Raw genomic sequence first — 16,552 nt, forward strand, 5'->3', positions numbered from 1 at the left:
AGTTTGTTTCTGGGCCTTCAGTCAGTAACTATTTACGTCTTTGAGAACTGTAACCTTGAGATAACATTATAGTTCAAAATGAGAAACATAGACAGTGATTAATAACGTATATACACTTGAAATAAGTTGGCAAAAGCACAGTATTTGTAAGACTGGCAAGAAATATTGCAAAAACAAATTTATCTGTGAGATACTTTCGAAAATCCAGACACGCATGAAAGATTACTTGTGACCTTTATAAAAATTCTGGCCAAGGAAATACACGGACGAGGAAGGAAATTACACCTTTAGCTTATTGACAGCAAATGAAGGTAACAAAAACATCGAAACAAAAGCTAAACAAATAAATCAAGCAAGGAAAGTGTGCGTTCAAGTTCCACCCTCAAGCAAGGATACAGTTTGTCCATGGCGTTTTTTGGTGAACTTTTACTGCTTGGTGTTCCTCAGGGCATGTATCTCAGGGGCGTTTTTAAATTTTACAACTCTTCTTTTCGTGAACCAACACCTTTCCTATTTGGTGTTCCTCAGGGTGAGTATCTCAGGGGCGTTTTTAAATTTTACAACTCTTTTTTTCGTGAACCAACACCTTTCCTGTTTGGTATTCCTCAGGGCGAGTATCTCTTACTCTTTACAAGAAACACAACTGTTGGTCTAAATAAGATGATATACTATACGCATGGTACTGCTCCTGTTACGCTTGTTTCCTACTCACAAACGCAAGAGGAGGTTATCTGGAAAGGATCAGTTAAGTGGGCAAGTTACTCTGGGGGAGTGGTGAGGAGTTGCAACAGGCCAAGTTGAAGTGAAGGTTGATACTTGGGAGTAATTATTTGCAAGCAACTCCACACTTTCTCCTATGTTGGATCAGAACTCAAGGCATCATGAACCTAGAACCACTAGAAAGACTAGGTATATTGTCCACTGCCTGGATAGAATGATATAAAAATTATTTTTACTGCTGAGAGAGAGAGAGAGAGAGAGAGAGAGAGAGAGAGAGAGAATCACAACATGACATGCAGACCTAATACAAGATATGATTTATGTAACTTACATAATGCCAGAATCTATAAGGGTTTTTATCAGTCTTTATATAATACAAATAAACTTTTTAAAAAAAGTTATTTGTCACTTATATGTTTTATTAAGTCTAGTTTATTTTATAGGCCTAATATGTCTATTTTTCCCTCCTTATAGGCCTAAATCACAGCAGACTCTCTCTAGGCAGCTCCAACCTGTTACCAGAACCAACACCTCACCTTGGGGAAGCCCACGACCTCTCTTCCCTCAACCCTTCGGAAAGTTCCTACCCAGCCGTCCTCGATGTCATGCACCTCAGCGTAGATGTTCAGAAGGGCACGCCGACGGCGCTGGAGGAGGAGAAGGAGGCGGGCGGGGGAGGCACCACCACCTCCCCGAAGGAAGTTGCCAAGAACAACGACCTCAAGGGCGACTCGACTGCCTCCGGAGAACCTGTGGCCACTAGCTTGGTCGACGGCGTAGCCAACAGCCTGAACAGTTCCGCGGAGCACGATGGCAAAGGCGTTCCCCAGGCTGAACAGAGTTACCAGACCTACAAGATTAGGTTCTGGGTTCTTGGTCTGTTTTCCGCTACAGCTTTTTTGCAGGTTTGTAGTCGTTAGGTCTAAGGCTTTTAACTGTAAGTCTCTTGAAGTCCTGAACTTAGGTCTAGGCTTTTAACTGTAACCTCTCTTCAAGTTAAGTCTAGGCTTTCAAATGTACCTCTCTTGAAGTTAGGTCGAGGCTTTTAACTGTACTTCTCTTAGTTAGGTCTAAGGCTTTAACTGTACCTCTCTTGAAGTTAGGTCCAGGCTTTTAACTGTACCTCTCTTGAAGTTAGGTCTAGGCTTATAACCATAGATACAGCCAGCTTTCCTTTTTCGTTCTTCTACAGGATGGTTCTTCTGTAGGGGTTCAAGGGTACTACCTCTCTGAAGTTAGGTCTAGGCCTATAACCACAGAAATAAACAGCTTTTCGTTGGTAGTCCGTCTTGTAATTTCATTAAAATGATTCTACAACCTCACTTAAATCTCATGGATTCCCAATAAATACACACACACACATATATATACAGTATATATAATTACAAGAAAAATTTTTATTAAACTATGACTTACTAACAAGATAAGTTATTATTTAGAAGATAAACACCTTAGTACCCAGGCCTACTGTTTATCAACGTGGTTCTTCTAGATGTTATGATTAATTTTCAAGATTATTTTGTATTCAATTTTGAATTTAGTTACTTCTTAGCATAAGAAATTGTCTATTCTAAAAGATTTCCATAATATATATTCCCAGTTAAATGCCTAATTAAGTTTGATAATATCTTTATTTAGTACTAGAAAAGGCAAATGCCTTTTTTCTGTTCTGTTTGCACAGAAGCAATCTAAGGCCATTTGAGCACTTAAAGAAAGTTCTCATATAAGTGATCAATAAGCTTAGCAATGCTATCAGAGTTCTCATATTGCAATAATCTAATTCAACAAGATACAGGACACTACGTCTCAGGTCAAATTAAAGTACTTTCATTTCATTGAACTCCCTGATTTCAGAGCACAGTATGGGGCACTTTCGGCTCCATTGCTGAGTCAGCAGAATACGCCTTCAAGAGTTGGACTGACGCCACAATCGCAGCTTTCCCAAACTGGGGTCCCATCATCGTCGTGTTCTTCACGGTGCCCATGATGTGGGTCACACAAAAGCTGGGTAAGTTGGGGGAGATTTTAAGGTTTGCTGTGATTTGTTTGATCAATATAGGTCTAACTGTTTCCTAAGTTTGGTCTAGTTTGCTTGGATAATCTAGTTACTTGGTCCAGTTTGCCTGGATAATCTAGTTCTTACTGTCTCCTTAGTTTGGTCTAGTTTACCTGGATTATCTAGTTCTTATCTTTCCCTTAGTTTGGTTTAGTTTGTTTTGGCTAGAAGTAGTCAGAAGCTGTGATCTCCACTCCATCTCTGAGCTGAGAAAATTAGGAGATTCTTCTCGTTCCCAAATATTACAAGGGTGCTTAGGCCTTCACTCACTCAAGGTCAACTATTTTCCATAGGACATCATCCACACATGGAGTACCCAAGGGACTTAAATGATAACCCTACTGGACGAAAATTTATAAATAAGAATAAATATCAGGTACTGAACCACTGAATGTTCCTAAGAAAAGGCTTGAAAGAACTCTCTTATTCATTCATCACTATAAGCAATGAACAAAACCTTCACAATCTTTACTGGACGAAAATTTATAAATAAGAATAAATATCAGGTACTGAACCACTGAATGTTCCTAAGAAAAGGCTTGAAAGAACTTTCTTATTCATTCATCACTATAAGCACTGAACAAAACCTTCACAATCTTTTATCTGTCATGAAAATCCTACTCTAAGTTTCACAGCAGAGATGGTGATGGAAGGGTCTTCCATTTCTCATTATCTTGAAGCAAGATGAAGGACCCATTTCCTAATTTTGATTTACTGTAAAAGGATGTTGAGAGACCATGGCAGCAGAGTACACCCAGAGAAGCATAGATGAATTCTGTACCCAAATCACCATTTTTCACACCATTTTTCACAGTGAATGGTGAGACAATACACAGAATACACCCCAAGGAAACAACGGATGAATTCTGTACCCAAATCACTTTGAATTCACAACAGTTTTCACAGTGAGTGAAGAGGCAATACGCCACCAAACAACAGACCTTCCAAAGACGGAACAAGGTCATTAATAAGAGCAACCTGAGGGGTTGGTCTCTGTGACCCTGAGTGGTACTCAGGAACCTGAGCCACTCCAACTTGATGTCATCAATAATCGTGGCTTCCCACACGGGAATGGAACAGACAGCCATCTTAGTGTAGTAGTTCACACACGTTTGGTGGTGAATTTTCAATTCCCTAGACCTGACTTAGTTGATAGTACCATAATATTGCTGTAAAGACACCTGCAGTATTATAGATGGGAAGGTACCACCATCTTTGTGTTAAGATTTTACACGTTTGGTGGTGAAATTGTGGATTCCCTGGACCTAACAGTGATGATAGTGCCACCATTTTAATGTGGAGACATCTGTAGTATTATAAAAGGTTGCACATTCCAAAACTTTGACTGGAAATGGGTACAAAGTCAGTCTGATTACATTCAACTAACAGAGGGACATTTCATTTGCAATAAACAACGGTAGACAAACACACACACACACACACACACACACACAGAGAGAGAGAGAGAGAGAGAGAGAGAGAGAGAGAGAGAGAGAGAGAGAGAGAGAGAGAGAGAGTAAACCTTGAGTCTACATCAACCACATGTACTACCCATCAATCAGAGAATGATTTACAAAAAAACTGTTTGCAAAGTGGAATGAAAACTAATATAAATAAAGTTATACATATAAATATAATATAAATATAAATTTAAATATAAATATAAACATAGACAAAATACAAATATAAGCTTTCTTTTTAGCAATAAACAATAACAACAGCAACCAAAGCCAGCTAGACCTATATGTGCACATACGCCAACAAAAGACAGGGCCACTCATTAAATTAAGACAGACAGCTTCATGCCACTGGTGTCCTTGACGGCACCATTGATCCCTGAAGGGGTCAAATGACAGAAGAAGAAGAAGAAGAAGAAGAAGAAGAAGAAGAAGAAGAAGAAGAAGAAGAAGAAGAAGAAGTCAGTATCAGAAAAGTGTAACATCACTCAGATGTTACGCAAGTGATTGGGAAGACTTATGTAACTTGAACAACTTTTAAGTCCTTGAAATATGATTTTTAAAAACAACATTTTTTAAGTCTCTTTAGTAGAGCCTAAATGGACAATGATTTTTACAAAGCTGAATGACTAAATGCCTATTGTTTTATTATTAATGTAATGTTCCTCTGTGCCAGTGGTACTTAACGTCTCTTTAGTAGAGCCTAAGTCTCTATGGACAATGATTTTTCTAGTTATAGAGTTTAAAAATCCTTCTAAAAATACTAGTCTTACATCACGAGTGTTCCTAGACCTATATCCTAAACTTCCATTGATTTATTGTTAATATGATGTTTCTGATAACACCTTAGGGAACGAAAACTGTTTTCTGATTGGTGATTACGGAAATTCATTGATTATAGGAACCCTAATTTTATCTTTATCATTGGCTCATCACGAGAAACTTGAGAATAGACACCAAACATTAGGCTAAATATTTTGTAACAGATAACAAACCGTTTAGTTAACTTTGCTTACAAAAAATAAACATTATTATTATTATTATTATTATTATTATTATTATTATTATTATTATTACTATTATTATTCCATGTTGGACTTCAACTAAATGAATATTTTCCTACACAACAGGAACCCAGCTAAACAGCAAAAAATCTAAAATGATTTTTAGTTAAAAACAATTTTCTCAACAAATTTAAGTATTGACAACTTAACATCTCCTTAATTTCACTCCTAAACCATCCTACAAGCAAAAACGTTATATAAAAAAAGTAAATCAAAACAAAAATATAATTAAAGTATTTTTTTTCCTCCCACATAGGTCTACGTCTTGGGATGATAGCCTGCGTGGTACTAATAGCAACAGCCACTATGCTTAGGATCGTGACGTCACAGGAAGCCGCCTTTACTGTGTGAGAAGTTGTTTTGTTCAAATGGTTTTAGGATTTAGGTTCAAAGATTTTAAAAATAAAGTCAAATTTAGACTTGGAAACTTTTAAAAAGTAAAATTTGGACTTAAAAACTTTCAAAAGTCGAGTTTAGACCTAAAATCTTCAACAAAATCAAATTTAGACCCAAAAACTTTCAATAAAACTTTCTTATAAAAAAGTCAAATTTAGACTCAAGAAAGTCAAACTTTAAAAAAAAAAGTCAAATTTAGACTTAAAACTTTCAAAAAGTCAAATCTAGACTTAAAAACTTTAAAACACTCAGATATTTGTTCATTAATAATCACTTTAACTTGTACTTAACAATTGTATGATTTATAAGTAATTACACTGAAATATCTCATTACACTTTATAAGTAATTCAACAGGTTTTCTTAGCGTTATTAACTCTCAGAAAAATAAAAATAAATAGTTCTACTTATTGCACTTTATCCCATTAAAAGTGACTAAATATACATAAGTCACACTTAAATATAAGTACGTTTTCTTTGAAGTGAATTAAAAGAAAACGTAAGTAGATGGGTAACTATAGGATAAATAAGAAGCGCCTTCCTTACCAGACCTCATGAGCAAAATATAACATACAATCGATTATATTGGGATTTTGGAGCCATTGAATTACTTAAAATTAATATATATACAATATTTATTGATTTTTAATTGATAAAACTTGAGTTTAACGGAGATTTTCGTTTTTTAAACCAATTAAATAACGAATTTTCTGCCGACCAAAGCGATCTATAACTGTCTAAATGAAATCCTAGTTTAACTTTTGTTTTCATATATAGGGATTTTAGGGCCATTAAACTCATTAAAATTAATATATATAAGTTGTTTATTGTTTTTGAATTAACATAATATAGTTTTCAAGGCAATTTTTAATTATAATGCCAAATAAATCACATTTTCTTTGACGACTAGGCCTAAAGCGAGTTATAATTGTTCGATGAAATCCTAAGGTTTTACCTTTGCGATTGTTGTACGTAACGAGATACCTCGTGCACTATAATACTATCAATTTTAAAGATTTTTCCAGACTATCTTACTTTTCATAGTCTAATGAACCCATAAACAACGACCAAAGCTAAGATCTCATTCACAGCTGCTGTCATCTTAGGCCTAATATTCTTCCCATAACTTTGTTCATATATATATATATATATATATATATATATATATATATATATATTTAACTAAGATTTTTATTTACACCTTTAATGATAATCTATCTTGCAATACATCAATCAAATGCATGTTTTCCTGACCAAATCAGCATTTTATTTTAACTTTTAATCTTACCTAGGCCTATGGATTTCAAACCTAACCTAACCTTACTCAAAATGACTCCTTTAACTCCATCTCGACGCAGATTGTGCCACATAGGAAGCATCCTAAACGCCTTCGCAGCCTGTCTGACCTTGTCCTTGCCTGCCATGGTGGCAGCGACCTGGTTTCCCCCTGACGAGAGGACCACAGCCACAGGTAAGACGCTAATTAGCTTGGGGACAGGTGTACAATACGGTTTTGGGCAGTGGTGTCCCCCAGAGATGTTCTTTGGTCAGTACTTAGTTGTTTTTCTGAAGAAGGGACCAATAGAATTTGGTGAAAAGTGGCATAAACTAATTATTGGTAGAAATCAGTCATAAATTAGGTCATAGAAATCAGTCATAAATTAGGTCATTTGTAGGCCTATTAGCCCAAAGAGTCTGTAAATCTTTCAAGAACTCGCCCAAATGAAGTGTGATTACAGCTATCACATCTGACCAGCTCCACTGAAGTTTCCTTGAGTGACCTGAGTATATTGACCTCTATCTGGGGATGCTGGGTCATTTCACGTGACCTGAGGTTTCCTTATGCCACGTGGTGCCCATCCAAGCAGTGTTCTCAAGCCCTGGTACTATGTTCATCCGAAATTTACCTCAATTCATTCATGATTAGGCCTATATCTTTATTTTTATCTTGGCCACTTTCTCTAATTTCTCTTTCCCATTTTATAAACCTATCAAACCGTTCCTTTCTCCTTCAATCAGGTCTATGTCTTCATACATATCTAAGCCACTTTCTAAGCTTTCTCTGTACTTTTCGATTATAAATCCGTCATACTAAGCCTTTCTCCTTCAACTTTCGCAGCCGTGGGAGCGCTGTGGTGCCAGCTGGGAGGAGCTGCCATCTATATGGGTCCTCTGATCGTCAGAGCACCCACAGAAGAGACCTCGCCGGAGGATATTCGTGGGGACATCATGAAACTCATGTACATACGTAAGTGGTATATTACAATTATTCGATCTTGAAGTCTAGTGTGTGCTGTGGTAATGCATGTATTACAATTATTTGATCATTTAGACTTGGTTAGGTTTAATCAGTAGCAGGCTACCTTTTTAACCAGGTAGGATATTCATATATTTCAAGTATCCAGACTTGTGCAGGGCTACAGGCTTGATATTCATAAATTACTTAAATCTAGTGTAGGTCTAATCATTTGCAGGCTACCTCTCTAAACAGGAGCCAATTTACTGAGTATTTTGGGTCACTACAAGACCCCAAACAATCTTCTTTCATTGTCCTGTAGGAGGAAATCTCTAATTTTTTTCACTTTCTGCAGATTTTGGTGCCGCAGCCGCCTTGCTGATAGCTGTGATTGCTTACTTCCCAGCGGTGCCCCCTTCCCCACCCTCAGCGTCGTCTGCTCAGGAAAAGATCGACTTTCTGGCTGGAATCAAGGCCATTATCAAGTAAGATTCTCTAACTGATCTTTTTGACCTTCTATCTTCTTCTTTAAAGGTCAGTAAGGTCAACATGGTGGGCTAAATTGCCAAAAAATATTCAGGAATTAAGACTATGAGAGTATGTGTCATTCTCTACTTGACCTTTTTTCTTCTTCTTTAGAGGTCAATAAGGTCAACTGGCGGGCTAAATTGCCAAAAATAGTCAGGGATTAAGACTGTGAGAGTGTGTCTGTCTTGGGTAGGTCAGGCTGTCAATACTGTAAGGGAATTGGACCACCCAAATAATGAAATGGTTTTTACTCGGTGGTACATATTCATATAAGTCTAGAATGGTACATATAAAAACTATAATGCATAAACTAAACACTTGAACTGATAACAGGAAAATGTAACTAATATGAAGACCCCATAATACTATATATCTAAAATTCTGTGAACAGAACCTTCCATGGAGGGGACATCACTCATGAAATAGTAAGACTGAGTCAAAATTAAGACATTTTCCTCTCAATTCACCTAATTATCAATAGAAGGAAAATGCACTGAAAAGGTTAAAAACAATAGCACTAAAAAATAATAGTTTTAGACTCATCAACAACAAAGTTATTAACTTCTACAGAAAATTCAAAACAAAACTCAACAATATTGTCTCAAGACCTTTCTACCAGAGCCATCTACATGGTCATTACAATCAAAACCATATTATCATTACAATCAAAATTATATTATTATTATCATTATCATCAAAATTACATATATTTTTTGTTTTTGCAGGAATCGACAACTGCTACTGGTCATCATCGTATACTCTTTCTCCTTTGGTGTGCCTGTGGTCTGGATTGGTGTACTGACCTTCTCGCTCTTGGAGGTCAATATACGACAGGTAAACAAGATGTTTCTCAAAGAGTTCCTTTTTAAATTTAAGTTGGGCTTAATATCTAAAGGTTTCCCACGAATGAAACATGTTTGATAAAGCTATAGATGGCCATTTTGAGTGTGTGTGTGTGCGTGTGTGTGTGCGTGTGTGTGTGTAGGCCTACAAGAACGTCCACATGCAAGGAAAATATGTCCTCTGTCTGAACAAGGACCCAATTCCCTTCAGAATCAACAACACAGCATTCTTCCTCTCCTCCACAGGATGCTGCAATGGGAGTGGCTGTGACAGCAGTGCTGTGCTCAGGAATAGCAGCCTTCATCACAGCTAGGATCACGGACAAGGTGTACGGACACCTGAAGATCACCATAATCGGTCTGCTGGCGGCTTCGTCCATCTTCTTCTTGTGGTTTGTGTTACTTTCCACAGGTGTGGTCACGCCGAGCTTAGGTGAGATTGCCTTGTGTAAATAAATTAATTTTTATAACGTAAATGCCTTGGAACGAAGCTGAGATCATTTTTGAGAAAGAATATTGTTTATTCTAACTTCTGTAGAGGTTAATTACTTGAAAAACTATTGCAAATTTGTTTTTATACACGTTGAAATGTTACGAAGCCTAGCTAATGCTAGATATAGGCCTAGTCTTGTAAAAAAATATATTTTTATATTATTAAAAGTATTAGAACGAAACAGGGATCATTTAAAATGAAGAATATTGTTTATTTTAACTTCTGCAGAGGTTAATTACTTGAAAAACTATTGCAAATCTGTGTTATGCAAGTTGAAATATTACAAAGACCAGCATGTGGTGGACATAAGACTAATCTTCTCTTCATCTACTGACGTCAGAAAACTGATGATTTCCCCACTAATCCTCCACTGAATCTTGTTCCAGTGCAAGCCTACATATCAGTCACGGGAGGGGTATCCTTCGAATATGCCACGGTGCCCCTATTGGTCGAATTGGCAGTGGAATTGGGGTACCCGATACCCGAAAGTGTCGTGGGCGCTATTCTGACGTTACTCTTCAACATTGTCGCTGTGGTGTTCCTGGGCCTATTCCAGATACCGAATATTGGTAAGTTGGGTTTAGTTTCTGTTCTTAAGTATGGGATAGACTAGAGCCAGTGGTATGGCTAGGTTTGGTCAAACTACTTCTGTAACAAAATAGCTACATTTTTTTACTTAAGACGCAACTCAGGGTTAGAAAGATGTTGGAAATAATTCATAAGTTCTTCTTTAAAAAACCTAGGCCTATAATACAAAGCATAACAGTAACTATCAAGGGGAGAGAGAGAGAGAGAGAAGAGAGAGAGAGAGAAACAATACTCTCAACCCCAAGAAACCTAAAACAGTAATATCTCTTTCTTTCCAGGATACATCTGGGTGAGTTACGTCTTGCTGGCCTGCGTCTCTTTGACAGTTGTCCCAATGCTCTTCGTGACAGAGACACACAAGAGATTCGAGACTGATCAGAAGAGAGATGACGGAGATTGCTGCATGAGAAACACTACTATTTTTAAATATTTAAACGCCAGAGATTTTAAAAGTCATTTGGGGGATTATCTTCCTGGTATAGGACTAATAAGGCCCACTGCGCATACGTTCTGCGCATGTAAACAAACATGGGAGAATCTTCTTCTTCGTTTTCTTATCGAAGCTTTGTTGCTCGCAAAAAATGCATGAATGTATGTGTGTATGTTTTCGTGTGAGTGTTCGCGTAAGTGTGTTTGTGTATGTATGTGTATGTGTCCTGTAACCACTCAATTGCCAAATGTCCATCATGTGACTGAGAGAATGGACGAAATACAATCATAAAACCATTGAACTGGACGAGAGACTGTACAAATTATTTTATACACTTATTAGTGTGTATGTGTGTTTGTGTGTATGTGTCCTGTAACTGCCAAATTTGCATCACGTGACTGAGAAAACGGATGGAATATCTTAACAATCAAATAGGACGACATACATACCGTACAAATTATTTGCTATGCGTGTCAACATAATACTCATTTTTTACGTAAATTGTGTGCTGTAGCGAAAATGATGCTATTTACTTAAGAAAAAATTACAGGTATTTAGTTGTGTATTATCTGTTCATGAGTTCACACAGATAGGCTATGAAAAGATTAAATATTGATAAAATAAAGAACCCAAATGAATGGATACCTTGGACCGAAGGAAGAAACGTAATTTGGCAGATTTTAGATTTAAAACGAAGTGTATTAAAGACTTTAAAATACCATAATACTTAAAATATTAAAACAATTTCTAAGTCTGGTAATAACATTAATGCCTATTCCTTTTATGCTGTACACACACATTGCAATAAAACTATATAAGCATATATATATATATATATATATATATATATATATATATATATATATATATATATATATATATATATATATCATTCCAACTACAATTTCATTAAAACAAATCAACACAAACTATCTATCACAGACCCAAAATGAACCTTTAACAGATTTTTTATTAATATACCCGATAACCTGACCCAAGAAAGTACGTCCAAGAAAAAAAAAGGGGGGTTAGTTTAGACGTGGTCAGTCGTAGTTTATTAAAAAAAATTTGTCAATTTTAGAGTAATGTCACTTATTTCAAGTCTGTGACATTTTGTCGGTCATGACAAATGGAAACTTAATCAGTTTCTTTAGTATTTATTCATTCAATTCGACTATTTATATAAGACTTATTAGGTTATGTTGAATCTTCAAGTTGCTAAACTTTATGAACTTCAATGTCACGGTTGTACAGTCTCCAGCCGGTTAAGCAGTTACGTAACAGTTATTATTATTATTATTATTATTATTATTATTATTATTATTATTATTATTATTATTATTATTATTATTATTATTATTATTATTATTACTCAGAAGATGAACCCTATTCATATGGAACAAGCCCAAAAATGGGGCCATTGACTTGAAATTCTTAAGCTTCCAAAGAATATTATGGTGTTCATTAGAAAGAAATAAAGAATGTAATGAGAAATACAAAAAGAGGAGATATCAGTTACTAGAAAAATAAATAAATAATGGCCAAGAGTTCATTTAGATACAGTTTGATCGAGACGCGGTTCGGATTTCACAGTATCCAGGAAGTCTGAAAGTGGGCGATGACAGATCGTCCCTTCTGCATGAATGCACAATTCCCTAAACGTCACTAATGGCTACAGTATTTCCACGAAGAAAATGTAACGGAGGGCCTTCAAGTATGGACATTCAAGTCAAAGAATTTCAGAAGCTCTCATACACAACATGGGAAGTGTCCTAAAATATTGGTCAGGTCACCATGTGACCCATGACCATTAAAATGGTTTTTTTTTTCCTACAGAGAAGCTGTCACAGTAGTTTCTGAAATAAGTCAGTTCGGTCAACATATATATAACATATATATATATATATATATATATATATATATATATATATATATATAAATATATATATATATATATATATATATATATATATATATATATATTATATATATATAATATATTATATATATATGTATATATATATATATACAATAGTGTGTACAAGGAATTAAATCAAAATCCTTCATATTTCTTCTTAATTACCTCCAAATGCTAAGTAAGCTAATAGACTCCTATCAACTAACACTTATAACCCTTTTCAAGAAGAACCTCAGAATCCTTTGAAGGATGAAAAATCCTAGTTTGTAATCATAATTTTAATAACTTTTTATTCCATAATTTAAATAAAAAAAAAACACTTTTGTCCAGGAATAACAGACCCAACACTTATTTTAACAGGTGTTGAAAAAAAGTGTAAATACCTTCATATACAAATATATATATTATATATTTTCATAAGTCTTACTATAAGTGAAATTCATATTCACCTTAACCTTAAAGTTGTATATATATCATTAACTCTTAAGTTTTTTTTTTTTTGAAACATTCATAAGTATTATTAGACTACCTTTTACTGTTACTGTTCGTATGTTTATTTTACAGGTTGTTCATATTGTAAATTACAAATGTACATTTAAAAATATATAATAAAAGTTATATAATACGGCCAGTCTTTTGAAAGTGTAAAAAAAATTCCTAAAAGCTCCTTTAATAATTTCTAATTTTCTACCTTAAATTATCTCTAGATTATCTCTAATCAGCAATAGAGCAATATCAAATTGCAACCTGTACATAGAAGGTAACGAACTGTGCATCGGATCTGATTCATTAGAAAGAAGTAACGAAAGTAATGGGAAATACAGAAAAAATAAATCAGTTATCAGAAAAAAAATAGACGCACGAGTATAGCTAACTTTAACCTTAAATGAAATAAAAACTACTGAGGCTAGAGGGCTGCAATCTAGTATGTTTGATGACTGGATGGTGGATGATCAACATACCAGTTTGCAGCCCTCTAGCCTCAGTAGTTTTTAAGATCTGAGGGCGGACAGAAAAAGTGCGGACGGACAGACGAAGCAGTCACAGTAGTTTTCTTTTACAGAAAACTTAAAATGAAACTGCAAAGCGTCCATAGGAAGTAACTATACGTAGCACGTAATTATGTACCATGTACCGTTTATTAAACGTACCTTGTACCTACGTACCGTATCCCAGGAATTCGGAAATAACTAGACAAAAACGTACTCTGCTCAATTGGGGCAACTAATGTCAGGGTCGTGAATCGCAGAAAGTATAATGATACTCTTACGAGCAAGGTACAAATATATCTTCAATTTGAACTGTTTCTCGCAATGAAAAACGCTGCCTTGACTTAAATTTAGGCTGTCAAGCTAAGATCCGGGTTGCTCTCGGCTAATCAGCTTGTAAGACAAGTGACAAGAGGGAGTTGGAGTGGTTGGACAGCTAGATAAAAGATTCGAGTTTTCTTTACAGTGTATAATGCTGTACGAAACTTTCAGCCATGGCCCGGTGGTGGCTGCTATAGCTGCCAGACGCATGATCATGGCTAACTTTAACCTTAAATGAAATAAAAACTACTGAGGCTAGAGGGCTGCAATTTGGTATGTTTAACGATTGGAGGGTGGGTGATCAACGTACCAATTTGCAGCCCTCTAGCCTCAGCAGTTTTAAAGATCTGAGGGCGGACAGAAAAAGTGCGGACTGACAGACAAATAGCCATCTCAATAGCTTTCTTTTACTGAAAACTAAAGCTAATAGTCAGAGATATTAGACAGTTATATTGAAGAAATCGAGCACGAATGGGGGTACGGTAAAAACCTAAAAATTGTTTGTACCTAGGGGCCAATAGGACGCTGCAAAGACCCTTTAGTAATGCCTACAGTGCACCACGTGAGGTACACTGACAGTACTACACCCCTACGTTGGAGGAACACATTAAAACCATAGAGAAGTTTGGTGAAACTGGTGTTGTTTTACCATTCTTGGCGTTTGTTTTTCTGATCCTTAGAAAAATGACTTTTCTGGGACCAAATCTCTCATTCTAGGCAAAAATCATTTTACTAATAGGTGGAAAAGGTAAATTTTGACGTTGGCTTATAAAAAAACACACAAATTAAATTATTCTTTTACCTGAAAATAATAAATTTTTATAGATGAGGAAAATACCAAAGTATCTCTGCTGCCAGATTCACGGAGGCGCCACGAGACTCAGGCAATCAATAATTGAGAAATGTCACCTACTCCGAGGGGAAGTTGACATTTGGGCAACGTTTGAAGAGAGGTCGAGTTACATCATGAAAATTAACAAGTAAAAAATGCCCCCGAAGTTTCTTCGGCGCAGTCGAGTTTTCTGTACAGCGTATAATCAAGGCTACCGAAAACAGATCTATCTGCTGCCCATGAAACTTTAACCACGGCCCGGTGGTGGCCTATCCTATATCGTTGCCAGACGCACGATCATGGCTAAATCTAACCTTAAATAAAATAAAAACTACAGGGGCTAGAGGGCTGCAATTTGGTATGTTTGATGACTGGAGGGTGGATGATCAACGTACCAATTTGCAGCCCTCTAGCCTCAGTAGTTTTTAAGATCTGAGGGCGGACAGAAAAAAGTGCGGACGGACAGACAAAGCAAGGATGATTTATTGATATGAATAAAAGCTTGAATCTCTTTCATAGTATATTAGATACATAAAGACATCAGGAAATATGAACGTGAATATGTACCCGGGCCAAGTTTCTCTCTCTCTCTCTCTCTCTCTCCGAACGATAGCTTCGGTTTCTGAATTTGCTACATGAATAAAAATGACTGTAATTCAAATAACCCAGCAAAAACGTCAAAAGAGAGAGAGAGAGAGAGAGAGAGAGAGAGAGAGAGAGAGAGAGAGAGAGAGAGAGAGAGAGAGAATTAAAATGCGAGCAGAAAGCTGAAATGTTTCACTGAAATGACAGGTTACCTTTTCAAAGAATTGTTTTCCAATGAGAGAGAGAGAGAGAGAGAGAGAGAGAGAGAGAGAGAGAGAGAATCTTTTTAATCACAAAGTTAATATAAACTACAAGCGTGGAGTGCGAATACCGTAGAGTTATCCACAACTTTTAACAGCAAGTGAGTTTCTGTACCGACAGAAATATCTCTCTCTCTCTCTCTCTCTCTCTCTCTCTCTCGAAACGTATCCGTCGGTAGCCGTGATCGTATAGTGGTTAGTACATTGCGTTGTGGCCGCAATAACCCAGGTTCGAATCCTGGTCACGGCAAGGGCGGAGTATTTTTTTTGGTCAAATAAGTTCAGTTGATTATTGCATTACAGCAATGTTGTATATTATATAATCGTATACGTATCTATATACATATATACGTGGTATTTTCTCATAATACTTCTCAATGTCTAAGTTTAGCTTTAGAATAACTTACGCCCCATGGAAATTATACATACACATATGCAGTACATATATATGCATACATGTATATATATATATATATATATATATATATATATATATATATATATATATATATATATACATATATATATGTGCAGATATATATGAATGTACATTCACACATATATATACATAATATATACATACATATATACATAAATATATATGCATAACTATCTTCTTACAAACACGAATTAGGTCCCCATCACTCTGTGTAATCAACAGTAAATACACTCGCTTAGTTGGCTCCAATTTACAAAAATTATTTTATCCACAAAATCCCATAATCGTGATAGCCTAGTCAAGACACCATACACTGTTTTTTACACGTAATTTACATAAATCTAGGACCATTTACCTACAAATTCATATCTCACTGACCTACCTAAGTTTAATCTAAGAA

The 16,552-nt window shown here is 35.8% G+C and overlaps 1 protein-coding gene and 1 non-coding gene across 2 annotated transcripts in view; both read left to right on the plus strand.

The window, feature by feature from the left end:
• LOC136826076 (uncharacterized) overlaps positions 1–11,681 on the plus strand; it is a 40,140-nt gene extending 28,459 nt beyond the window's left edge. The window contains exons 3-12 of the mRNA XM_067082992.1: positions 1,195–1,625; positions 2,575–2,728; positions 5,554–5,644; positions 7,050–7,162; positions 7,811–7,939; positions 8,283–8,412; positions 9,181–9,289; positions 9,544–9,730; positions 10,177–10,359; positions 10,657–11,681. Coding sequence (XP_066939093.1) covers positions 1,195–1,625; positions 2,575–2,728; positions 5,554–5,644; positions 7,050–7,162; positions 7,811–7,939; positions 8,283–8,412; positions 9,181–9,289; positions 9,544–9,730; positions 10,177–10,359; positions 10,657–10,967 — 1,838 coding nt within the window. The 3' untranslated portion in view covers positions 10,968–11,681. The remainder of the gene's footprint in view (positions 1–1,194; positions 1,626–2,574; positions 2,729–5,553; positions 5,645–7,049; positions 7,163–7,810; positions 7,940–8,282; positions 8,413–9,180; positions 9,290–9,543; positions 9,731–10,176; positions 10,360–10,656) is intronic.
• A 4,210-nt stretch (positions 11,682–15,891) lies between these two features.
• Positions 15,892–15,963, plus strand: TRNAH-GUG (transfer RNA histidin (anticodon GUG)). The gene has a single exon. It is a non-coding gene; the product is annotated as a tRNA-His (tRNA).
• The last annotated feature ends 589 nt before the right edge of the window (positions 15,964–16,552 follow it).

This window comes from Macrobrachium rosenbergii, chromosome 40 (assembly GCF_040412425.1).
Source record: "Macrobrachium rosenbergii isolate ZJJX-2024 chromosome 40, ASM4041242v1, whole genome shotgun sequence".
In the NCBI taxonomy this organism is placed as follows: domain Eukaryota; kingdom Metazoa; phylum Arthropoda; class Malacostraca; order Decapoda; family Palaemonidae; genus Macrobrachium; species Macrobrachium rosenbergii.